The following is a 25,577-nucleotide window of genomic DNA, read 5'->3' as shown; positions in this document are numbered from 1 at the left end:
GAGAGTGTTTCCCAGGATCCTTCTCTGTAAATCAGAGCTTTGTTACGAGCAAGAGGTTTAACAAGGTGTCTGGTCTGGTAGCAGGCCTGCCCCTCTCTTGTAAATCACCACCTCACATTTACTTTTATAGTGCATGTGTTCCAGAGGGAGCACTGTATATCTGCACACACTGGCTATCCTATACATTGTTTATTGATGTATGCATGCTAGTGCATCACTGGATATAGCTCAGTGTCTTCTGCATAGCATTTAAGAAAAACTCTGGATAAAAAGCTTTCACCCTGATTCGCAAGTCACATTTTTTGTCAATCACTGCACACTTTCATCTGTCTTCATGTGTCCTGTCGCTCAGGTGCTGGAAAGCTTCAAGATCATGGACTACAGTCTACTGCTCGGGGTTCACAACATGGACCAGGCGGAGAGGGAGAGGCAGATGGAGGGCTCCCAGGGCGGCAGTGATGAGAAGAGGCCCGTGGCCCAGCAGAAGGCCCTGTACTCCACAGCCATGGAGTCAATCCAGGGAGGAGCCGCCTGCGGAGGGTCTATCGACACTGACGACACGTGAGTTAAACCAGAGAGACAAGGAGCTGCTGGCAAAGGAGCTGGGTGATAAATGTGACTGCTGGCACAGGACTGTAATAAAAAAAGGGGTGTGCATGTCTCTGATTTCCATTTGATGAGCACCTATTCATATTAAGGCTAATAAATAAAGTGGAATATAACAATATATATCAACATTAATATGCTTTATAAAAGCTCATCAGCTCTTCAGCTTTTCTCAGAAAAAGTTTCTTCACAGTGCTTCAACTGACAGTTCAGATGATTTTAGTGCTTGAATTTAAACTGCCAATCACACACAATATTTCACATGTCAAGTATATGATAGACGTTTCAACCTGTTTACATTCTCATCAAACGCTGCAGCAGAACATGCCTTTAGAGGAAATGGCGACAAGCTTATAAAACAAGGCTTGAGGAGAGATTTAAAAGGTCACACTGAAGCAGGTTGCTCCACTTTCAAGTGACCCTGAAGGCAAACGTAGGATTTACCCATCAAAGAGGTGTCAGCAGTGTCGTGCCAGGAGATCTCAGGCTGTACTGAGGTTCAGTGGGGATTAAAAGGTTAGTGGCCAAAAAACTGCCAGCTATGAAATTAAGACAGTTAACATTGGCTGGAGTGAAAGAAGTTGCTGCAGTCAAAGCCAGAATGAATCACAAAGGCTCCAGGAATAAACACAATTTCATTCTCCTCATACTTTTCATTTTGCTTTTCATTTCAGGATGGGCGGTATCCCGGCTGTGAACGGAAGAGGAGAGAGACTTCTTCTCTACATCGGAATCATCGACATCCTGCAGTCTTACAGGTGATCATTACACTTGGCCACCACTCTTCCATCATTAGCTTAATCTTACAGTGAGTCACAGGCTGGAGATATCACAAGGCAAATGATTATATATGGAATACCTACTGTTTACCCACGCACTCAAACAGCTTAATACTTTCAGACAGCACATTCAAGGTTTTCAGCCTACTGGCATGTTGCCTATGACCGTAATGTATAGAACATATCTAACGTCACTGTGTTAAACTGTGCTTCTCTGTGCTTTTCTGTAGGCTCATCAAGAAACTGGAGCACACATGGAAGGCTCTGGTTCACGACGGGGTGAGTTTTTAATAGTTTTCTTATATAGAGACAGAGCCTATCAGATGCAAAGACATGACATATACACACACGCAACACTTACAGGGACTCAACTCATCTATCAGTACAACACATTGACTCTTTTGTAATCAGCTAACAAAACATATGGAATTGTAACTGTCTTAACTTGCTCCTGTACTGTATTATCACATTATCCAGAGACGAGACTGGTTTTATTTACATAAAGTCTCTTAGGAGAGTACACAGAAGAACAACAGCTACATTTAGTGAGCACCAGACCTCATAAACAGTAGCCTCAAGCTTTTTCTCCGTTTTCCATGAGGACTTTTATTAGCTTCACGTTTGGCAGAACAATCTGTTTTTCAATGTTTATTTTCTGTCGGCTTGTCTCCTACCTTATCTGTATATTTCGCTCTCTTTCAACCCACACGGCTGATACTATGACTATAATTGTATAATATCCTCCTGGCCCAGTAGAGCTGCCCTCACGGTTCTTCACACAGTTATTGAGGAAGTGAACGCACACATGTTTATTTAGACACATTAATTATCGTGGGTGTGTTTGTTTATTAAAGCAGATCATAAATCAGTTTTAAGAAGAGATGTAGATTACTTGAAGGTGAACCGTATGCCGATCAATAGCCCTAGTTATCTGTTTAGTCCATTTTCATTCTCATTTTGTCTGTCACTGTCACAAAGATTAGCCGTTACTGAGTTTTGCTCATATTGCAGTAAATCACCTTTATAAACAGAAAGCCTTTAATCGGGCTTGAGAAACAGAGAGAGAGAGGCACACAGTATCGGAAGATACATTTTCTTTACTATTGTATTTGAATTACAAGCGTGCACACTGTATGCCACTTGGGTTTCCAAAATGTCATGACCACATACATTTCTTCTGTATATAGTAAACAAACAGGACCCGAGTCATGGCGATTAGCAGCTCTTGCTGGTCTACACAACATATAGTGTCGTTTAAAGTGAGCTGTCAGTTCTGATTTCAGTACTTAAAGGTCACAGTCTTTGTTGCATTAATGCAACCAGAGCTTGCAAAGCATTTCTGAATTCCCGCTGGTAAGACAAAGGATGATCAAAAAATTATATCCAACACATACTAGAACTACATTTTACATAAGAATTAGCTGAATTATTATTTTGCTCAGACAATATATTGCTTACTTTTGGAATATGAAAGCTTACAGATAACTAGTTACTCTTTTAAAAATATAATAGGTAATACAAAAGGTCAACCTCATTGTGACGTCATACTGATCAGAAAACATCATTTTAAAATGCTTAATAAAACCTAAATATGTAGCCTGTTTTGATGTGCACAGAAAACATTTAGCGTTAAATTACTTTTAACACACATAAACTCGATGTAATCAACAAATCAAATCAAAGTGAGCAATGCACACTGATGTTATTGGTAGATCAGAGCCAAGTGTAATTTAATAACACATTTTTTTTCTCAGTAACAGAATCCAGTTACAATGGCTAGTTACTAGATACTCCCCAAGACACGAGGCAGCTTGCACCCCTTCATCTGCTCCACGGTTTGCACTTTACATCATCGACAGATTTTTCTCCGTCCTGTGAATAATCCCTCTCCTTACTCACTCCACTCTCCCACTCTGAAACACGCTCATATGCAAGACATGTGTGGGAGAGCAAGCAACCCTGTAACAGCGTCGTGTGCGTCACTGTTGCTGATGATAACATCCACTCCTTCGCTCCCTCTGTGTTACACACAGTTGGCTCGGTTTGGTGGATGCCTTCAAAGATGTTACTCATAGAGAAGTCCGGTGATGCGGATACAAAAATGCCTAATAATAACCGAGCTGCTTTCCCTTCACTTCCTCAGTCTCCTTCATCCATCTGTCAGTAAACACCAAACACCAAGTGTCATCTGTCAGTCTGCTGCAACATAAATAATGAAGAGACGCGTCTCTAGCCTTGTCCCGACTGTGTTTCCGTCCGTCACTGGTTTTGTTTTTTGTATGTGTTGCCCTGTCTGGTGGTTTGACCTAGAGAAAAAGAATTACTGAAATGGGGCAGTAGATAGACTTACATATTAATCTACTGTGAGCGCAGGATTGATTATTTTATTCATGCACTGTTTGTCTCATTAATCTCTCCGGTCTCTCCCTCAGGACACCGTATCAGTCCACCGGCCGGGCTTCTACGCTGACAGGTTCTTCAAATTCATGAGCAGCACAGTTTTCAAGAAGAGCTCCTGTGAGTTCAGTTTAGACACTGCCTTACATAGTCAGACAGGGCTGTGTTGGAGGAGCCACAGACAAGCTATGTCTGCGGCATGTCAGATGCCAGGCTTTTGTCTCTTTTACTGCCGAGCCTTGACAGGAAAATCGGATGCAGCAGCGAACAGCCTTATTAGGTGCTGCTTCGTGTCATGTGAAAGTTTAACATCAATTTGATCCTTTTTCATCCCTCTCCAAAGATTATCACACAGAAAGTAGCAATTATGAAAAATCGGGCAGGCGGACAAAACAGTTAAAAACCTTTACTTTCCAAAAAACTAGTTCATTTTGACAGCATAATATGCTCTTTAAAGGTCACGCATTGTACACAGTAAATTTTTCATGTCTTTTTTTGATCATAAAACAGCTCCAGCTGCCATGTAACTATCAGGTCATACATAAAAGTCAAGAGGCTGATTCTAAAGAGAAATGCACACAGCTCAATTAAAAAATGTGACTGTGAACAAGCAGTCAGGCCTTCTGTAAGCTTGTGATATCACAACGTCGCCCGCTCAGGCCTGTGAGAACTGACCAATCAGAGCAGACTGAGCTTTCTGGGAGGGGGGCCTTAAAGACACAGTCACTTAAACAGACTGCTCAGACAGAGGATGAATAGAGATGTAGCAGTGATTGACAGTATGAGAAAAATATGTGTTTCCTGAACATTAAAGTATGTAAAGATTTTCTAGTAGACACCCACAATTAAGTTGTTAATCTAAAATGGGCATAATATTTGACCGTTAATGTGTTAATACTTATTGTCCCACAGCTCTGAAGTCATCTCCATCCAAGAAGGGTCGTGTGTCGTTGTCAGTGCCGAAGTGTGGCGGTCCTGGTGCTGCTTGGTCAGCCAGCCAGCTGCCCTCCGAGAGAGATGAGAATATCTACGACCTGCGAGGCGCTCGCAGCTTCCCAACGCTGGAGGACGAAGGTAAATAACGCCTGTTTACAGTGCTGCACTCGAAGCGAATTAACCCCATGTTAGTCAAAGTGTTGTTAGTAATGACATGTTAAAGCATCAAACATATATTTTAGTTGAAAGAGATTTTTAGAAAATAGCTACTAAGTGATGCACCTGTAAGTTATTGTAAACAAGCCTTGTGATTGGTTCCATTCCTGTTGTGGTGTGTTAGAAGTTAGAGAGTTTAGTCTTCGACTGCAGGCAGCTTCTCTCTGCATGACATGAAAATGTTTCACAGCCTCCTTCAGTAAACAATAACACTGCTGATCATTCCAACCCTTGATAAATAACAGGGTTGTAGCTGTTGCCATGGGAAACAAAAGGCTACACAAGCAGAGCAGCACTTAGAACAAAGTGAATTAAGCTCTGAAAAAAAGAAAATTAACAGCTATCAGCCTTCTCAAAGATAAATATAAAAAATAATGTCTGTGTTTGTGTGTGTGTCTCCTCCAGGGCGACCAGATCTTCTTCCATGTACTCCTCCGTCATTTGAGGAGGCCACCACAGCGTCAATTGCCACCACTCTCTCTTCCACCACCTCTCTGTCCATCCCGGAGAGGTCCCCCTCTGACACAGCCGAGCACCCCCGCTACAGGTGACACACACACACACATGCGCACGTATACTTTAAAAACACTGGCGTCATCCGTTAAAATCTGAGGACTGTTACTGTTCTAGTATGTATGTCTTTTGTTGGGTGAATCTCACCTAAAGCTTTAGATTAAAACTTAAACAGAGAAAATTCACATTATGGCATCCTTGGTTGGTATTTTAGGAGCCACACCAGAGTGTTGAGTGTTAGCAGCTTGCATAGACAGCTTGTACTGACACTGTCTCCTCTGTCTCCAGGAGGCACACCCAGTCTCTCAGCCATGACGGAAGGTGAGTCAGGGGCATGAATTCTGCTTTTCACTTCGTAAACCTTTTTTTAGCAGGATTAACTGAGCTGTTTTCCGAGTTTTCACGGCATTAGGCATTTTTGGGTGTGGTGGGTGGGTAGGTGGAGGAGAAAATATGAGGTCAGTCTGTTGGCTGGTGTGTTTATGAGTAGGCCCATTCTTCCCGTTGCTAAGATGTGGCAGCGTTTGTTTTTCACACGTGTTTCATTTCCTCCCCGCGTGTTATTTGATGTGTGTTATGTTTGTGTTCAGGACCCAGGAGGAGCTGCGTGTGCGTGAGGAGGATCAGCAGACCATCACTGTGGAGGTGGAGCTGAAGAGACACGACAGTGAGCCCACTATCTCCGTTCCACAGCCCTGCGCTGAACCCAGGTATACCACCAACACAGTGACACACATACTGTTTGATAAAATTACATGAATTACCAACAACGTGCTGTACATTTTAGAGTTTTGTATTTATTTGGTTTACACATATACAAATAAATGCTGATTAATGTCCACATGAGCATAAAAAATGTGATGGAGAGGTGTAAAAAAAAAAAACTCGGAGAGGCTTGATCTGGGCACTCTCCACTGCAAAGACGACAAACAAATCAATTATTAGAAGGATGGGAAAGAAAGAGAAAAGAAGATGTGAGGAAATTGGGCTTGGAAAGGCCTTGAAAATCCCTGAATTTGTTGTATTAGAACGTATAGGAACCCTGAGTATTAGCATGTCACAAAGTTGGGTAGATCACAAAATCTTGGAAACATATATCAATGTTCTGTTGATTTTAACTGTCCATATGGCAATCCAACAATCATATAGATCGTGCTAAACCAGTGGAGTCATCTTTTAAACCATAATGCTCAAATTGCAAGCTCAGTCTATTTTGTGTGTTTTCATATATTGGCTTTACTAAACCAAAGTATATATAGCACCATGTAAAGTCTGTTTTGTGGTGGATTTTCTCTTTAAAACTCTTTTTAAGGCTCAAAACAACATAAGCCTGATTGGCTAAAATATATATACATTTTATAATCAGACTTCTGCTGCACAATTTGGAGATGGTAATACTAATATGGTGACTGATTCTGAGGAAGTCAGTAGTGCAGAAACGTTAGTTTGCTGTCCTCAAGCTGAGAGGCCATTGATTCAGCTGCATTTAGCTGGAAGATTCACAGAGAACCTTGTTTCTAATGGTAACAGCTCCTTCATGACGTGACATAAATTCAAACTTAACCAACTTTGACAGAAGTTTTTTTCAAACAGTGTTGTCTAAATAAGTACACCTTTAAACACAGCAGCTCCCACAACGTTAGATATATCTATGTACACTAAATAGACCATGACACTGACATTCTGGTGTCTTTTCCCTGTTAACACCAACAGAAACATTCAGCTGTGTCATACACTCTCAACATACATGTGACCCCGACACAGGACAGATAAGCTGCAGAGCTGTGATCAGTCCGTCATGACCCCAATCATCAATATGACTCAGTTTGGTACCACGCTATAAATAATCTCCTGCCAGTGTCTCACCTGTGCTCAGCCAGCTGTTGGATTAGCATGCCTCACCTGTCACACATGCACATACACACACATAGTTTCTAAAATGGCTCACAGATAAGCCCAGAAAGCAGCTTGACCCATTTGTTTATAGGACTCTGGGGTCTACTGTTGTGGACAGCTAAATGCCGCAAGCACTTTATAAAGCTGTACGTGCTCTAAGTAATCAGGTTATGAGAGAGTGCACACATGCATGTTAATTTGTGCTGTGTGGTTTTGGTTTTTTTTGGTTTTTTTTATGGGATGACATTGCGAGGCAGACGTGGGGCCGAAGGAGCCCTGACTGGGGGGAACCAGCCAGTGGAAGTAGGTTAGTGGGGCAAGAAGCCCTCAGGCCTCTGGGCGGCTCCCATAGAGCTGGAGTGACCTGATACTTTGGTTTTTAATTAACGTTAATTGGTTTGGAATTTTAGTTTAGTTTGAAAAAAAGAAAGGAGAGACATGAAACACTGACACTGAAAAACTATAGACAAAAACACTTGTTGTAAGCTGCATGATATAAACTCAGTTCAAACAGATCATGGCAGTAGGGCTCACTTTCATACTCGGGTTAGGTCAGTGAGGAGCGGGGCGTCTGAGTGCCGAGGGAAACCAAGTGAATAATTGGGTCTGATGCTGAGAAGGCAGTGGCTAGACATATGACCCGGGGGTCTGGAAGGAGCCGGAGAGCAGAGAGGAGAGAGGGGGCTGGTGAGGGCGGCTGATATATATCGACAGGCAACTGAATTAACCATCTGACTGAGCCCACTCCTTCTGGCTGACACTTACTCACCTGCAGCTGAAGAACTGGTTGAAGGAGTGTGAGAGTAGAGCGACTAGAAAGGGAAAAAACTGAAACGTAAAGAAAGGCTGATACCTAGATAGACAATGATACAGTATATGTGAAGTTTTGTAAAATGTGTAAATTGACTGAGAGATGGGGTGACAGAGAGACTTTCTGCCTGGCAACCCCCATCCTGTCCCCCTCATTAGCTCAGCCAATCAGTTCTCTCTTGGAGATGCCAACTTGGCTTTTTTGCCTCAACGGCCAACTGCCGAGCTTTCCCTCAGTCGGAGCTAAGCTCAAACACAGAAGCTGAGAAAGCAGTGTGGATGCGCCTAAATCCTTCTTAATAGTTTATGGTCTGGACAGGAACAATAAAGGATTGTGGCAGCGCACAGCCAGCTGGCGAATCTTGGAGCTTAAGCAGATAAACACCCACACACACAGCTGTTGAATTTTAGATTTCACTAATAGCCCGGTCCTGCTCCTCTGCCCTGCTGCAGGAAAGTGGCTTATTGCAAGTGACCCAATCAGTGGCTCTTAATGTCTGCTGTGTGTTTGTAGGTAACCTGCTTGTTTATTTTGCCCTTAAACGACATGAAGCTTTTGTACTAAAGGCTTCAAAATCATCAGCCCACTGATACTGACTGTCATAGAGGAGTAAAGACACTAGAAAATAGTTGTGTTAAAGAAGCTGGAATCAGAGAATGTATTGATTTTATCTTACAAAGATACTCAAACCAATTGATTGATTCTCAAAATAGTAAGACGTTAATTTGATGGTTGAAAATTAATGGATTAATCAATAGGCCTATTGATAGATACTTAAGCCTCTTTCTCATGGTGCCAATTTGCTAAAATACCTGAATCTATGGCAGTTGTCTTGATTTGTCTGAGGACGACCCACAGCGTCAGACTTTGAACGCCCCAGGCATCCACTGGCTCTCAAACAATCCAATTTCCGCCTGCCCACAGTGAGGTTCAGGAAGCAGCTGGTGCCGAGGCTCCCGATGCCGCAGCAGCAGAAGCAGCACCCTCCAGCTCTTCGCCAGCGCCCGAAGCAGCAGCCTCCTCCTCGTCTGCCCAAGCTGCTCCCTCTTCCCCTGGTGCAGCAGCCAAGGAGGCCCCGTCCAGTCCCAAGCTGGTGATGGAGGCGGACAGAGCCAGCCAGATGTCTGGCTCAGGGTGCACCAGCCAGGCTTCAGTCGACGATGAGGATGACGTGCCAATCACAGATATCTACTTTGTAAGTACAAACCATCCACACACACACACACACACACACACACGTACACACACGTACACACACGTACACACATACATGCACATACACCTTTCAGATCTATTTCAGTTTCAAATAATATGAAAGTAAGCACATCTCAGACTAAAACTAGCTCTCATCCCTTCTCATCTCTTTCAGTTTGACATTTTTATTTACCCATCAAATCATCTTTAATATTTAATCATTGTGTATTGGCTAATACAAGATTCATTTACAATGAACAATGTATCCGTGATGAATACATGATGAAGTCGAGGACTGAGCTGTGTGAAACTCTCCTGCAGAGGCGTTGACAGATGGACGTAATGACTCAAGCCGGTATGGGAATACGCGTGTGTGCAGTTATTGCTTGCAGTGTGTGGTGCGTTCACTTCAAGGAATACTTCGACATTTACTCTTAGACTGTATTCTAAGCTGAGCTAACCACCTGCTGGCTGCATATTCAGAAAAGTGGTATAAATCATCTCGCTTTGAGTGTATTTCCCGAAATGTCGAACTATTCCTTTAAACACAGTGTCTTGCAGTGTGCGCTCTGGTTTGGGGTGTTTGCAGAGTGGTAGCAGCATGTCAGCATCACTCTGCAGTTCCTGTTTAATATGGCCATCAACAAGGCTGGGGATACACTCAGCATTTACATTTTGAATAACAAATGAAGTGTTTCGGTCGAGAGGATCGTCCTACTAAAAGCAACCAGCTATCATCAGATGGCCTCGTGTTGGCAGGTCTAAATGTGCCCAAAAGCGCACCTATAAATGAATGTATGAGTGTCAGGTGGAGGATGGAGAGCGCAGCCAGTGATCACAGTCACAGATAGAAATGTTCCCACCCAGCTCGTCCGTCTGCTGGGTGTCTCCTATCAGGAATCAAACACCCTCTAATGTGGCATGAGAAATCCTAATGGCCAACAGGTTAGTCAAAGAGCTCCCTCAGTTATTTAACAGCCCTCTCATCTGACCAGCTCTGGCTTCACGCTTCAAAGGGAGGGGATCGACTCTCTGTACACAGCAGCAGGGGGTCTGTAGCACTGTGCTCATCCTGAAGTGTAAGTACACAGAGACAGGCCGGGAGTGGCCAAGTGAGAGTACGATGTTTCATCTGCTGTTTACACGCTGCCAAAGAGCCAAAGTGAAGAGGCAAAGCTCCACTTTTCTTGTATATGAAATAAGACAAACTTTCACGATTACTACCGCTTTCGCTCAGTTTGACCACTCAGCAGCTCAGTCAGCCAACTCGCCATCTCGTCATCCTCCCTGTCTGTTTCTGACATCTCCATTTTCATCATCATCACTTCATCATCCCCCACACTTCAGGTTTCCGCACGGTCACTCAGTCCGTGTTTTTTTTTTCTGTTGAAAAAACATTCAGGTGCTAGCCCTGAAATAAAATCAGGAAATTTCAGGTTGTTTCTGCCATAACGATATTCTTGATTATGTGACAAAATATGGAAAAACTTTTTTGGTTTCAAACTCGCATTAGCTGCCAATAGCTGTCCTCACACTCAAACCGCTGCTTCGGCTTGAAATTTGATCTTATTGTCCCTTTTTATTGTTCCAGTCTTCTTGCACTTCTTGCATATTAACGTTGTTTGCTGTGCATCTGATCTTCACTAACCAAAGCACTTCAAATCCATGGGTGGGAATCTTTACCTCATAATTTGATTTCATTTAGATTGAGAGCTGTAGTGGTTTGAAGCCATCGTGATGTTGAGAATCGAGTTTCCGATTTCTGATGATTGACTTGACTTAAGGAGAGAAATATAATACATCTAAGTCTTAATTACTGCCTCCCATCCCAGTCCAATACTACTGATGTTGTTCCTCTTTTTCAATCTTACGCTGCAATCCACCACAAGTCAGAAGTCGATATATCTGAGTGGGTGTGCCCGACTTCTGAATGTGTCCCAGTGGATCTGCTCTATAAAACATGGACGCCCACTTCAAACTGATGTTTGTGAGTCAATCAGCTGCAGCAGCTGATTGAACAGATTGGCACAGTTAAAAAGGTGCCACTCGTACCACATGCTCGTTTGTGAACAACCTGACACGGCACACCCCCAGTCCAAAACATTTGCACGGAAACACCAGGTACCACTGTACAGTTTCAGTGTTGATGCCCCTGTATCAACACTCTATTTGTTTCTCTTATCCTGCAGGAGTTTCAATGAATAGAAACGCTTTCTGAGCTGGCAGAAAATCTATATTATTTTGTATTTTGGAGCATTCCATAAATGCTGCTTGTACTTAAACTCTGTTGTGATTGTAAAAGAGAATGAGGGCAAAAAAACAGCTGGATCGAAGACTGAGTTCAATATCTGTCTTGATAAACAAGATGACTTTCTGTGCAGATGAGTTAGATTCCCTTTCTTTATATTATTTGGTTTGCTTTGCTCTCCCCTGCACAATCACTTTAGCACTTTACAGCTTACATCACCAAATTACTCTGGCCTCTGTTTAGTGTCCAGACAAACTGCAGGAACGTCCAGTTCTGCGTTACAGGACCAATATTTTTCAGAGCTTGAAAGTACAAATTATCCACAGTACAGAAGGGAAGGGCCGGGGACATGTTCTGAGTTCTGATACAAGAGATGGCAGCGTTTGTGATCATGTACCCCCTGAGGGGAAGATACGGCATATGATTCTGCGGTGAGATTGGGGTGATTGCTCGATATGCAGAGGGAGACAGGTGTGTGTGTGTGTGTGTGTGTGTGATCACTTCACAGGTTCCACAGAGTGGCTTGTGACTAAATTATTCAGCCACTATCAACGGTCTCGGCATTCACTTTTCATGATTCTCGCTCTGCTCTCCTTCACCTCTGTCCTACACATCTGATTCTGCTCCTTCTTTCTTAACTTCATCGCCTCCACCCTCCTTCGCTCTGTTCACCCACTTTGACGCAGAACTTTCACCTACTGCCGTGCCATCTAGTCCTCAATCTTTTTCTCGCTCTTTCTCCGACCTTTCCCTCTGTCTCTGCTTCTTTCAGTCATGCGATTGTTCTCACGCGTCAGATTGAAAGCGGTGAGATAGTAGCGTGTCGTGTGGAGGTGTGGGGATGAAAACACTGTGGCTGCAAGACTTGTGAATCTATCTGTCACCACTGACTCATCCATTGTATCGCTGCTGGGTTACACGCAGGACAATCTTTTTCATTTTCACCTCAGCGTGCTTCTTTTTTTTTCGTCCTCTGTCGCTCTCCACCTTGCCTCATCTTTTCATATCTCTTTCTGTTTGTCCCTGCGATATATTCCCTCACGTTGTCAGTTTCCTGATGGGAGGACCTGGGTGGTCTCTCCTCTTCGACAGAGGAGGAAAAGCCAGTCCACTTGGCCAGTAAGTGAGAAGTGAACTAGCTGGTAGCAGTCTTGTGAGTGGTCCCTGTCCTAGTGTGAGTGTAGATTAGTCCTGAGCATGTTGCCATTGGTTTAATGAAACGTGTCATTACAGAGCTGAGAGGACACAAGGTTTCCCGCAGCTTTGTGTGAGGTGTTTTTGTGTTAGAACAGGAAACTATATTTACTTTCCCCATAGCGAAGGAAGACAATAATGTGTGGGAGGACACGAGACGTCTTGTTTGACAGTCTGTCTTTAAAGTCTCCATTTGTTTTCTGTACTCACTGACAGCCTGCCTCATCTCCCTTTGCACCAGGACAGCGCCATAGCTCCAACGTGCTGCTGAGCTTTGCCTGTGTGCGTGTGTGTATATACAGTATGTGTGTGTGACATCAACCACCTCCACCCCCGTCACCATCGCCAACATACCGTGCCGCAGCTGCTTCCCTCTCTTAAAGGGCTGGTGCCATCAGCAACAGAGAACACATCGAGGCTTTTTGAGACTTGATGCAAAGAACTAGTCTGCTTGTTGGAAAGGAAAAAAAAATTAAAAATCATCCTGTTCTTGTGTTTTGCTTTGACTGAGGATGCTTTCCGTGTCTGACTGTCCCGGCATCCTGGCTTCCTTCCCATTCCCACCTCCTCCTCCTCCTCCTCCTCCTCCTCCTCCTCGCTCCTCATCCTCCCCGTTTGGCTGATGCAGCGACTCATTCCCTCGCTCTGAACACATCACTCCGCGTCCCAGGAGCTAGTCCGAATGGGGCAAAAAGACTAAGGCATATGACTTAATCGCCCTCTATACGACCTGATATTTGCTAACATTTTCATCTTTGTGTTCAAGTCTTCTAACCGCTGAAATAACACATCTTTTTAAACACGTAACGCTTATTTGATTTGTCAGACTCAACACTTTCCGATGTCTCTCTCAGCATCATTTCCTCCTATATGCATCCCTAATTTTCATTTCCTGTCTTGTCTTTTCTTCTCCTGTGATCTCCCGTGTCTTTCTCCTGCCTGCCCCTGCTGCTTGTCTCTGTGCCTCTGGCCTTTCCTCTGTCCCCCTCTGCTGTGGTGGGTGTGTAAAAACAGCCTCCAGAGGACAGGACCTGGGTGTACTCTCCGCTACACTATGGCTCAGAGTCAAAGGCCCTGCCAGATGGGGATTGGGAAAGAGAGACAGTAAGTGAGAAGCACTAAAATATCAAGTACAGGAAAATCCCTTAGGTCAGGAATAAAAATCAGTTGTGTCTGATGGTGACTGTTTAATCAGGGCAATGAGGTTTCTACAGTAAATGTAGAAAAAAGCTTCTCAGGTTCAACAGACCATCTCCGCTCTGCATCCAGAAAACCCACCCCTACATTACAAAAATCATGCGTCCTCATTGAGAATTGGGTGGAAATGATCACTTGCAGATTGCATGACCATTTAGTCCACGACCAGCCATCCTGTGTCCCTCCAACAACAAGCTGCTCGGCATTTACCACAGCAGGTTACTGCATCGGCCTCGTGGATCACCAGACTGCTAGATGGTCCCGCTAAAGATGTGTACATGAAACTCACGGAGGAGTCACATTTATAGAACGTGGACAGGATTTTGTTCATCATGGGCAATGTGGGTGTTTTTTTTCTAATGCAATGTAAATTAGTATTCTTGAGTTGAGGTAAAAATTTGAATGTGATATGTTCTCACTACAGTGAGAGCTATCTGGTAAAAACATCAAATTAAATTGGAAATGACATCACTTGGCTCAGACTATTTTCCTTTAGAGGTTTAGTGTGCTGCTGCTTGTCTGCTTTGTTCACTGTAGCAGCATTTGCCCATACGCTAACGTACCGCATGCTCTGATAAGGTGCCATCAACCATTGGTTCTTTTTCCTGCTCATGTTATTTTTCATCTGCTCAGACACATCTTTACCCCAGAAATGTACCCAAATTAGTTATGTGACTACATTCAGTAGTTTGGGAAGAAATGTGCAAAAAAAAGGAATATTACATTGTGTTTTAATTTACTATAATTTAATTCCAGTTGTTGATGAATAGGATGTCGTATCACACTGATCTGTAACTGGCTGGACTTTCATTTTCCAGTTTAAATTAATTTAGTAGACACCTGTTAGAAGTTTTAAATTGATTTGAACTATGTAGGTGAAACATAAATTCAGATATTTTAGATTAGTTTAGGAAATTCCTGCTTTACTCCGGAACTCGATAACGTCAGTGGATGCAATTATTTTCTCTACATTTTGAGATAAATGTTGCTTGATTTCAAGACAGTTAAAAACAGTTTTTAAGAGTTAATTGACATGTTTATCAGAGATCAGCAGCGTCATGCGTGCGTGCTTAGATGGCGCCTGGTTACTCAGCAAGCAGCCCATAGTACTATTATTACACCTATCCTTGACAGTAATTAACCATAATAAGGTTTGCTTTGAAACTGTATTCTCTTAGGAATCTGATAAAGTGGTGTTTTATTGATGAATTATTATTTTGACAAATAAAGAATTTAAAAGATAATTACACCTACACCTGCTCTCGTCTAAATTTCAGCATTAGTTGATCCAAAACATTCCCCCCAAATCCACAGCAGAAATTGATCAGATGTGGAGTTAATTCTATCAGACTCACAGCAGTCAGACTGACACAAACCACAGTGTCAAAACCTTAAAATCAGGCTGCTGTGTAAAACATGAACACATCTACTCTTTTTCTAATCTTCAGTGACTGAGGGGTGTTCATGTTTATGAGATTCCTGCCTCCCCCCCTTTATTTTATAAAGGCACTTTTATTAGCTTGCCTGCTGTTCCACTCTTATTAGCAAGTAATGCATGAGAAGACACGCCCTGGGGAAATACAAGATATCTACACTGTGAACACTAACACATTCACTCTGTCTGTCTGTCTGTCTGTCTCTGTGTGTGTGTCTCTCCCACAGTAAACCCTGTTCTCTGGCAGAGAGGAGCGAATGTCTCAGTGGAGAGGACTCGTCGGTCTGATGTCCAGACCTCAGCGGTAGCAGCAGGATCTCTGTCCGAACCAGGATTTTAAACATGCATACAGAAACTGAACAACAACCGAGGGGGAAAAAAAAGTGACTTCAGTACCAGAGAGGGGGGAAAAAATCCTGACAGTGATGACATCACTGATCTCCAACCATCCCTGCCTTTCACCCTTCACAAACAAAAAAATACATCAGTTTAATGATAAAGTGTACGTGTGACATACAGTAGTGCGTGTACGGATGTAGTCTTATCTGTTCGACATCCACGACAATAACTCAGTGCCTATGAAAGGTACTCACCTCTCTGGACGTTTTCATGTTTTATTATCTCCCAACGTTGAGTCATAGAAAATATGATGTTGCTTTTTTTTTACACTGATCAGCAGAAAAAGACTCTTTAAAGTCAGCAAACATAAAGTAAAGCATAATAACTTTCAAATGGGGTGAATACTTTTTGTATGTATTGTACAGTCTGTTTCTAGTTCACACAATCAGCGCCCTCTGACAGGCTCATCGGGCTTTCCCAGTCCCTCACTGAACTTGCGCTGCTCTGGGTAGTGGCTACATTGCTGTTGTACCCTCCTCACCGCCATCTTGCTTTCTTCGAACAGCTGGATGAGAAACACAACACGTGATGTCCACCTGGGAGCAGCACATCCAGCCACGTGCAGACTTCAGTGTGCTCAGTGAGCGGTCGAAGCCCTGTGGCGTTGGAGGGCTCTGCCTGTGCTCGTAGAACTGGAGTTACAATGATAACCACCGTTTGGCCAGTTGAAAAAGATCATCAATATGTGTCTGTCGTCAGCTGTGTTTGGAATCACATACTAATTTACTGTTCATGCAAGTATGATGTCAAGTTCCGTATGTAGCACGTGGATATTGTGTACGCAAGAAATGCCTAACCCGACGCGCCAGATGGGGGTTTTTGGGGCATAGAATGACCGAGGAAGTCACCCTGAGAGACTGTTTGGAAAAGGACACGCAGTTTTAAAAGATACTTGGCAGGTGACTGGATGAGGCACGTGTCTATCACAAGCTGACGTCATCCAATCAGATTGACAGTAGGGTCTTAGCTAGTTGGTATATAAAACACTAATCTAAACCAGTTGAGAGAAGAGGGAAAAACATCATTTCCAGCCTTCAGTGCCTTCTCTCGATGAAATAAACTCTCCAGCTCCTACATCACTGATGACTGATGCTATAGCAGCGTCTACTCTAACCTCTTGAGTGGCAGCCTTTTGTTGTTTCCAAACTAAATCGTTGCTTCGTTAGCTGGTCGTCACATCCAAACCGTGTTGTAGATGCTCACTGGTTCCTCCTAAGACACAAGCGCATAACTTGACGCCTGACAAGATAGATTCACAAGATCACGCTGTCCCCCAAATCAGCAAGACTGTCCTGCAACGTGAAAACAAACCGGGATGTATTCTAGATTAGCAGGAATTTATGCAGAGTATGCAGCATGAGTTTACTGCACATACTCCATGCAAAACATGTAATGGTTTTAATTTGCCTTAAAATAAATACGCTCTATTCCAGGGAAGCACGGACCAGTAATGTTGTGATCAGTACAGTCATGTGATGCAGTTGCTTTGAGCGCAGTGCGAACAGTCTGCTGGATACGGCGGACTCAGTCGTTCATTTAGTAGACAGTATGCAGCGGACACCGACTGAGTGTGTTAGTATGCGATTTCAGACACAGACATCGTCACATTTCTGGTAGTCAGTATATGCAGTTTTGTTTATAGGTGGAAGAATTAAATCACATCATGTCCTTTAGAGAATATATTTAGCAATCAGGTTGTTTCATTCATAGCATCATAATTTATTATTTATGTCAAATGTTGTTGTTGATTTTTGGAGACATTTTTTTTATTTCTGAGCTTTTCTTCTGCTGTTTTACTACCATGAACTTTTATTTATTTGTATTTTATTCTAATCTTCACTGTTATCGCGACTTTTTCACTCTCAAATGCTTCATTTCTTTTTTTATTTGTATCCAAAGAACTCCTTTTTTTTTTAGAAGTTTCCCAGTTTGTTTGTTTTTTACATCACGTATGTGTCGTGTAATTTTAATGCTACTACTTTTTTTCACTAAACGGCTAAGAGGCTTAGAACTAAATCGCAACACTAAGGCAACATTGTTGGTCGTTATGGTAATCGTTACTTATGACAATGTCTTCCGGTGTTGCCGTATTTTTGGACAGATGCACAGAAATCATTTGTAAACAAGAGATTCTCTCATTAGGGTGGAAAAAACAATTAGCATATCAGTGACAGTCGCCCTCACCTCCTTACAATAAGAAAATCCATCGACTGGACATTTGTAGATGTAAAGCATCAGTTGTAGTATTTGCGGTCAATATCGTACCTGTTATCTGTAAATGTGAATGAACACAGTACGTTGCAGTGTTGACTCGGTGAGGCACGGCAGTTTGTAAATGGGCTGAATGTTGTTTGCACTTCTCAAGAGGACCTGAAGATGAACTAGTGATAGAGGCCAAATAAACATACATCACGTTAATCTTCGTTTCTGCTTCACGCGGGCTGATATTTAGACGGCATTTATGTTAGGATTATCAAAGTGTGTGTGTTGGTGAAGTCGATCACAGTCATCGTAGGGTTAGTGTTTACTGTAGTCTCTCTGTGGCTGACATCTTAGGACTCTCAAGTAAGACTTAAGTTCAACAAACTGATTTTTTATGATCCGACTTCAGAAGCAGTCTCTTCAGTTGGTCGGTATGTTTCTATGTGTATTTGTGTGTACGGGACACATCAATGTCGAGACTTTGTAAAATAGAAGAATCAGCTCATTCTCATGATGTGCAGTGGCCAGTTGTAATCAGTTTTGCTGTTGTTCATCAGATGGAGACCATAGCAGCAATATTTTGTACAGTCTAGCTTTTAAGTTCATTCTTATTGCCTTATTGAGAAATCTTACATGTAGGCCTATCGTTTATATATTTTTTTTTCACTCGTGCTGTTGTATTTATTTTTTCTTTCTCATAGTTGTGCTCCTGAGAATGTGTACATAAAATTATAAATACATATATAAAGATATACAAATATATTTTCCATTTGAATCGGAGAATATTATTTTTATTTGGTTTTATTTTTGCTGCTGGGCAAGAAATGATTGCAATCTACATAATTTACTGTACCATATCCTTCAGTGTGTTTATTGAGATGCAGCTGCTGTATATTTATGGTCTATAAGCCACAGCTGTGTCTTTGTAAGATATCCAAAACTGAAAGATTTGTGGGTTTTACTGTACATGCAAATCAATAGGGATTCTTCCAACTGTTCAGCTGTGTTGTGTATGTGTTTTCAAATCGCTGTGTGCCCTCATCCAATAGGGAGAGTCCTTTACAGAGACATAGCATGATTTTAAAAATGAATATGCATATCAGAAATGTGTATTTATGTATATCTGTGTATATTCATCTATTTATACGTGAGGATAAATAGATGGCTGTATGTGTGTGTGTTTGGACTCAGTCAGAATGAATACAAAATAAAGCAGTTCTATGAATTGTTGTCCATGGAGATGATATCATATTTTATTATTTTTTTTGTTATTAAGTTTTTTATAGGGATCATCAGACGTCTGCTCTGAAATGGAAATGAGCCATGTGTACCGGTCACCTGGGATTTTTGATACAGTTTATGCTTTCAGTTGTAATGTTTTAACTCCCACCACAGAGTTTACGGATGAGTATTTGTGTACTGAAACCTTTGTTTTTGCAGGCTTCAGATTTAGGGTATACGTTCACTAACGTTTTCTAAGCTTAAAGGATTGGTTTACCCAAAAATGAAAATTCAGTCATCATCTAGTCTCGTGCAGATGGAAAATTGGATCTCACAGTGAAACAGCATCTCCTAAACAACTGAGGTAGATGGAGACTTGTTTTAAAATGTGACATAAAATGGCTCCGTACAGCTCGTCCTGTGGTCTCTGGAAGCTGTGAGATCCCAGGATGATTTGAAAAGACATTATTTGCACCCTCGATGAGCAGCCAAGCTTGTGCAGTCACTTCAGATGGGGTTTGTGCTCACACGTTAAGCTCGCTAGCTGTAGTGAAGAATTCAGCTTTTAAAAAATGTGAGAGTAAAATGTTTTCAAATGAATTAGGGATCTCTCACTGAGGATGCATGGGGGTGGGCAGAGAATGGCTGAATTCTCATTTCTGGGGTGAACTGTTCCTTTAATAGCAACAGTGAAACATGATGCATTGTGTCAGCATCATTCAACCATGTAGCTATGCGACTTCAACTTCCTCTATCATAGTTGCCACATTCTAGGGTTGAGATTTTTCAGTTGCAACACCTCCTGAAGGCAACAGATTCAGTTGTTCCTTATTGTGGGCTGTGGATGAACGTGGCAATCTGCCTGTAAGATTTTTGAAAATGTTGGCCTGATGTTGCTATATGAAATGCCAAAGGAGTCCCAAAAATGATAAGAAATAACTTATTGGAGATCCAGGCTCTAGCTGCTGAGCTGTATTGGTCTACGCCTGGAGGAATGGATTAACTAGCCCAGTTTACAACACCACTCAAGCCTGTTAGTCGGCCTGATATCTGCAAAGCGCGGCTGTGGGAGCTGGGAAGGTCATTCTGAAGATAAAGTTACTTCCCTCTAGCACAGCCAGAGAGCGTCTGTTCCCACCAGTAGAGGGAAAATTCTGCCACAGAAAAGGACCACTAATAAGACAGCCAGCAGATCAGAGGAGTAAATCTCAAAGATCCATCTTTCTCTGCAATCTGAGGAATAATGAGAAATTATTTCCACTTGAACAGGCTGGACTGAGTGACCAGAACCTGCACAATCTAGTATTAGTGCTGGTGGTGGTGTGTGTGTGTCCACTGAGATACAACACAGTGGAGTCAAACTGACAATAACATGTTACTTGCTCAATAACCTGCTTTATAAACAGTATACTGATTGCATTGTTAGGATCAATGATTAGCCTATTAGTTTGTTTTCACATCAGCCTGGGATAAATGGGTTGGATAGAGGATCTTCCTTTTCTAAGATTTTTTATATGTTACATGTTATTTTTCTTTTCTTTTTTTTAAACATATTTTAACATTAACATCCATTTAATGTGCTTCTCCTGGTGTGCTCTGCATCTGGTAAACATTATGAAACTGTGAGAAGGACGTTGGGCGTTGAAGTTTGGGGAACAAAGGGTGTAATGCGTCTCCGTGTGTTCCACCGTGGATGGTGATTGGTTGGATCTTTCAGAGGGGGCATCTGATTGGCCACTTCATCTGTCAGACAACGTGAAACCATTTCTAATTGGCCAGAAACGACGTTGCTGAACTCACGTGCTTGTTCTCTTCCTCGAAGGCGGTGCCTACTACTAGCTGCCGGTGGGAAGGGCTGTTGTTGTTTGTAGGGAAAGTACTTCAAAAAAGTGCAAAAACTCTTCAAAAATGGGAACCCGAGATGACGAGTACGACTACTTGTTCAAAGGTAATTTCTTCTCGGAAGGCGGGTGAATGGCAGCGTGTTCGTCTGCGTTGTAAAAAGTTCGTGACGGCAGGTCGAACTGAGGAAGTCAACTAAGCCACCGTTAATGCTAAAGTTAGCTGCACTAGCAGTGAAGTGGCAATCGGTAACATGATAGCTGTTGACTGTCGAGCAAAGTGTGCAAACGCTATCATAAGTTCATCCAGTGGTGTTTAATTGTACAATACTTCATCTGTAGTAGTTTAGATCTTAATCTTGGAAAACAATTAGCGAGTCCAGTGATGGCATTTAACGCTAGTGTCGTAACAGGCTAACGGCAGGTAAGTAGGTGGCTACATAAGTAAGCTAACGTTAGCTTGCTAACATGTCACCTACTTGGCCTCGTTAGAAACAGCTAAGACGACCGTAAAGTGTACTTAAAACTACACGCCATTTAACAGCTGCCCTCTGTCACCTTAGGCATACGATTAATTTTAAATGAGTTGACTTAATGAGTTATGTTAAGCTATGGCTGCTTAGCTAACTTGTTGACATCGTCGAACAACAGATAAAACTGCTGCTTGACATATTTCTGTAAGCTGCCCCTGATGATCACATTATCAGTTGTGTCATTCAGCAAGACACACATTTTAAACATGTTAGGGTGCTGAAACAACCCGATTATATGTTTAATTTTTCACCTTCCATCAATATTTTGAAGCGCTTACAGATATCCATGATGCTTGTCAGTACATTTGGGAAATGAAGATAACAAACGGCAAAAGAAAAGAGATATAAAGAGACTCAAGGAAGTACTTATAAGGCATGACACAATGAAAGCCGCAATAAAGAGTCAGCCACAATAAAATTCTGAGAATAGGGAGTGAACTAAGCACTTGGACTGTACTGTACAACAAGGTTATTCATAGACAATGTGTATAAAACAGCATTAACAATCTATAGTGTATTGCACTCAGTGATTGTGTGTAATGTATAGTGAACAGGAAGAAGCCATGTTGACTCTACACTACTTTTTCTTGTACAGGATGTCAGAACATCCGTTGTTTTTATATTGTATTCTTGCTGTGTGATTTTTGGTTTATAGTCGTACTAATTGGAGACTCAGGTGTGGGGAAGAGTAACCTGCTGTCCCGTTTCACGAGAAATGAGTTCAACCTGGAGAGCAAGAGCACCATCGGGGTGGAGTTCGCCACCCGCAGCATCCAGGTGGACGGCAAGACGATAAAGGCTCAAATCTGGGACACGGCTGGACAGGAACGCTACAGAGCCATCACCTCAGCGTGAGTGTGGTATTTAATTTTATTGGCAAAACATTTGTTAGGGTTTGGTTACATAAATGGGTGCTTGAGTCTCTTTTTAATATGTAGAATTTCATGCCTGATGATGTCATGGAGACAAAATTGGTGTCATCTTATTATTTTACTTTTATTTAATATAGATGATCTACTAAATTGTACATGTTCTATAGCAGCAATCATAAAGATTAAACTCATTTACTCACAAAGTTGCCATCTTCAGTCTGTAGTTAAACTCTTCTTTGCTTTGCTGTCGCCAGGTATTACCGGGGTGCTGTCGGAGCTCTCCTAGTCTATGACATCGCCAAGCACCTGACATACGAGAACGTCGAGCGCTGGCTGAAGGAGCTGAGGGACCATGCTGACAACAACATCGTCATCATGCTGGTGGGAAACAAGAGCGACCTCCGCCACCTCAGGGCAGTGCCCACCGATGAGGCTCGAGCTTTCTCAGGTAAATTATAAAGTCAGGCTCTTAATGAATCAGCATCACACTTCATTTAGAGTCATGTAATTAAAGTTCTGTGTTTTGTTTATTAAAAAGTTAAACCAAAAAACCCAGACCACTTATTTGAAGAACACACAGGATGAAGGCATTTCATTTGTTCACATCGTACTTTGTCTCCTCATCCTCAGAAAAGAACACTCTCTCATTCATTGAAACCTCAGCCTTGGACTCCACTAACGTAGAAGAAGCCTTTAAGAACATTCTCACAGGTAGGAAAAGCGATTAATTGTTCGATGTAAAGTGCATCCTACCATAAATTTCCATGGCAATGTGATATTAAATTTCACTGCATTGACATTCATGGTTTTCTCTCACAGAAATCTACCGTATCGTATCTCAGAAGCAAATATCAGACAGATCCGGAAGTGATGAGTCTCCAGGAAACAATGTAGTGGACATAAGCCTCCCCCCAACCTCGGACGGGCAGAGAGGCAGCAAACTCCCTTGCTGCCAAAGCCTGTGACACTCATGTTTTCTGTCCCTGTTTGACTCTCTGTCAGTCTTTCCTCTCTTTACCTCTGGTTTACTTCAACTGTCATGCTGCTGTCATCACGATAACCCTTGTGGGTTCAGAAGTTTCCAACACCAAGACTCTTGTATTTGACATTCCTTTTTTTTGCTGGTTTCTATCTACGTTTTTTTCTTTTCTTGGTATGTTTGTCTTCCTCTGATTTTAGAAGAGCCTGTGTCTAAAAAAACAAACAAACTATACAGCATCATAATAGCGTGTTATGAGGTTGCTCTTAAAGCTGTAGTAAACTGCAATTTCTTTTTAATTAACTAGCCTTTATGGTCCCATTGACCTGCTCCTGTTAAAGGAATGGTGAGGGATCAGTAGACTGTGTATCAGTGCTTCAAGTGGTTTTCTACTCGCCTCCTTTTCGCTGCTTGCAGTGATACAGACTTGCAACAGTGGAATCCCAATTTCATGTTTGGTTGACCTGATTCTGCCTATCATGCACTACAAGTCTAGAGGAGGAGATGAGAAGAAGGTGCCACTGGAGTATTGATGTGTACTCTGTCTGGAGTTCTTCTGTTTGCCTCTTCAATTTTAATTGAGCCCCGTGCCCGCTGAGGCATGAAATTAGCATGAGCCAGGGTCCAGACTGGCTGTGACTGTCTGAGTTGATATGGGCAAGTGTGAAACAAATGAAAGTGTTTTTATTTGTGCGGTTGAGTGTGTGTGTGTGTGTGTGTGTGTGTGAATCAAAGATACCAAAGGAAACAGATGCAATCATCATCAGTTATAGATTTTCTCATTAAAGCGCGTTCAAGGCTGCTAAGATTACATTTCATTGCTGTACTTGGCAAACCTATCTGGGGCTTTTACTGCAACGAAGAAAAAAAAAATCAGTAATGCTTTACAACAAAAGTAATGTTCGAAATTGTGCTGTGTGATTTATTGTTTGTGAAATAATGGAATCAGCCTGGAATCAAGCCTTGTTTCCGCTCTTTCAGTCGGCTCAGGTCGGACTCTCTTTCAGCAGGCTGAGTCGAAATGGAACTCTTTTTTTCGTTTGCACTTATGTCCAATAATTTCACCAGAACAAATCACCATTTGTTTGAAAAAAATTACACGTAACATCTTTATCAAGTAACATTTTCCTGTTGGTTGTAAAGGAAAGTGCTGAAAAGAATAAAAACATGCACTGTATGCTTTTTTTTGTGTATGTGTTTCCTCTCATGTACTCCGTCGACCTTTTGCTGTCATTTGAATGTGATATCTGTTGAAGGGAAATGGATAAAGACGTGTGCGATCTGAAATTCTCGTCATTTAACACTTTCACTCAGCCACTTTAACGGTTGTCAGTCGGGAAGGTGGAACTGAAAATAAGAAATGCAAATGTGCACGGTTGGCTGAACTTTCCCTTTCACGGTCATCTGGTAGAAATCTTTCATGTGTGATTGATTCGATACGTTGCTTCTCTTATGACATGTCACATCTCTTAAAAAAAAAAAAGATTGTCAAGGCAGCGGATGTAAACATGTTTTGCTACTTTCACATTACAGAGGAAACGCTGAAGCCTAAATAAACTTAATCCACATGACTGTTTAGCAGACAGACTTATTTTTGGATGTGTGAATCACTCGGTGTACCTTTAAGGTGGTGTTGTGTCCATGCTGTTGTTGAGCAACTAAGGTGTCAATAGAAATGTGTGTGTGTGTATACAGAGCAGGCATTTCTTCCATCACACTGAAGTTCATTAGCACAGGCTACCATTATTATTATGCATTTCTTTGTCTATCTGTTTAAATCTACACATATGATAGGTGGGTGGTCTGCTGTGAGATGAAAACATACCTATTGGACACTTTTAGGATATTTAATCCTTGATCAAATAAATGCTGTCAGTGTAAATACATTTGAACACCACTTGATATTTAACAAATACAACACTTCAAATTTATTTAGGGAATTTAACATCTGATTTTTTATTTTACTGATATTATACTTATTTAATATTAATGCAAATTAAAATATGCACCCCTACCCTATCCTAATTATCCCTAATAAATTTTGAGTTATGCACATTATTGTTTACTCCTGGGGGTTGATTGAGAAGGACTCTGGCTACACACTCTAT

The 25,577-nt window shown here is 42.0% G+C and overlaps 2 protein-coding genes across 5 annotated transcripts in view; both read left to right on the top strand.

Annotated features, from left to right (window-relative positions):
• pip5k1ca (phosphatidylinositol-4-phosphate 5-kinase, type I, gamma a) overlaps nucleotides 1-19,262 on the top strand; it is a 45,842-nt gene extending 26,580 nt beyond the window's left edge. For 2 of the 4 annotated variants that reach the window (XM_037116045.1, XM_037116049.1), the window contains exons 8-18: nucleotides 353-561; nucleotides 1,281-1,364; nucleotides 1,616-1,664; nucleotides 3,818-3,902; nucleotides 4,695-4,856; nucleotides 5,340-5,481; nucleotides 5,736-5,768; nucleotides 6,038-6,157; nucleotides 9,079-9,349; nucleotides 13,805-13,894; nucleotides 15,650-19,262. In XM_037116045.1, coding sequence (XP_036971940.1) covers nucleotides 353-561; nucleotides 1,281-1,364; nucleotides 1,616-1,664; nucleotides 3,818-3,902; nucleotides 4,695-4,856; nucleotides 5,340-5,481; nucleotides 5,736-5,768; nucleotides 6,038-6,157; nucleotides 9,079-9,349; nucleotides 13,805-13,894; nucleotides 15,650-15,652 — 1,248 coding nt within the window. In that variant the 3' untranslated portion in view covers nucleotides 15,653-19,262. Of the gene's footprint in view, nucleotides 1-352; nucleotides 562-1,280; nucleotides 1,365-1,615; nucleotides 1,665-3,817; nucleotides 3,903-4,694; nucleotides 4,857-5,339; nucleotides 5,482-5,735; nucleotides 5,769-6,037; nucleotides 6,158-9,078; nucleotides 9,350-9,669; nucleotides 9,704-13,804; nucleotides 13,895-15,649 lie in introns of those variants that run through there. The other 2 variants (XM_037116047.1, XM_037116046.1) reach the window with 2 other exon arrangements.
• Nucleotides 19,263-21,033: 1,771 nt separating this feature from the next.
• Nucleotides 21,034-25,047, top strand: LOC119028892 (ras-related protein Rab-11B-like). Its single transcript, XM_037115326.1, has 5 exons — nucleotides 21,034-21,192; nucleotides 22,274-22,469; nucleotides 22,745-22,938; nucleotides 23,121-23,201; nucleotides 23,310-25,047. The coding sequence occupies exons 1-5, from the start codon at nucleotides 21,153-21,155 to the stop codon at nucleotides 23,453-23,455; spliced, it is 657 nt and encodes a 218-aa protein (XP_036971221.1). The 5' UTR covers nucleotides 21,034-21,152; the 3' UTR covers nucleotides 23,456-25,047.
• Nucleotides 25,048-25,577: the final 530 nt, after the last annotated feature.

Source organism: Acanthopagrus latus, chromosome 11, assembly GCF_904848185.1.
Source record: "Acanthopagrus latus isolate v.2019 chromosome 11, fAcaLat1.1, whole genome shotgun sequence".
NCBI classification, from domain to species: Eukaryota; Metazoa; Chordata; class Actinopteri; order Spariformes; family Sparidae; genus Acanthopagrus; species Acanthopagrus latus.
Note: the sequence above shows the minus strand (reverse complement) of the source record. Positions and strands in the feature narration are given on the sequence as shown.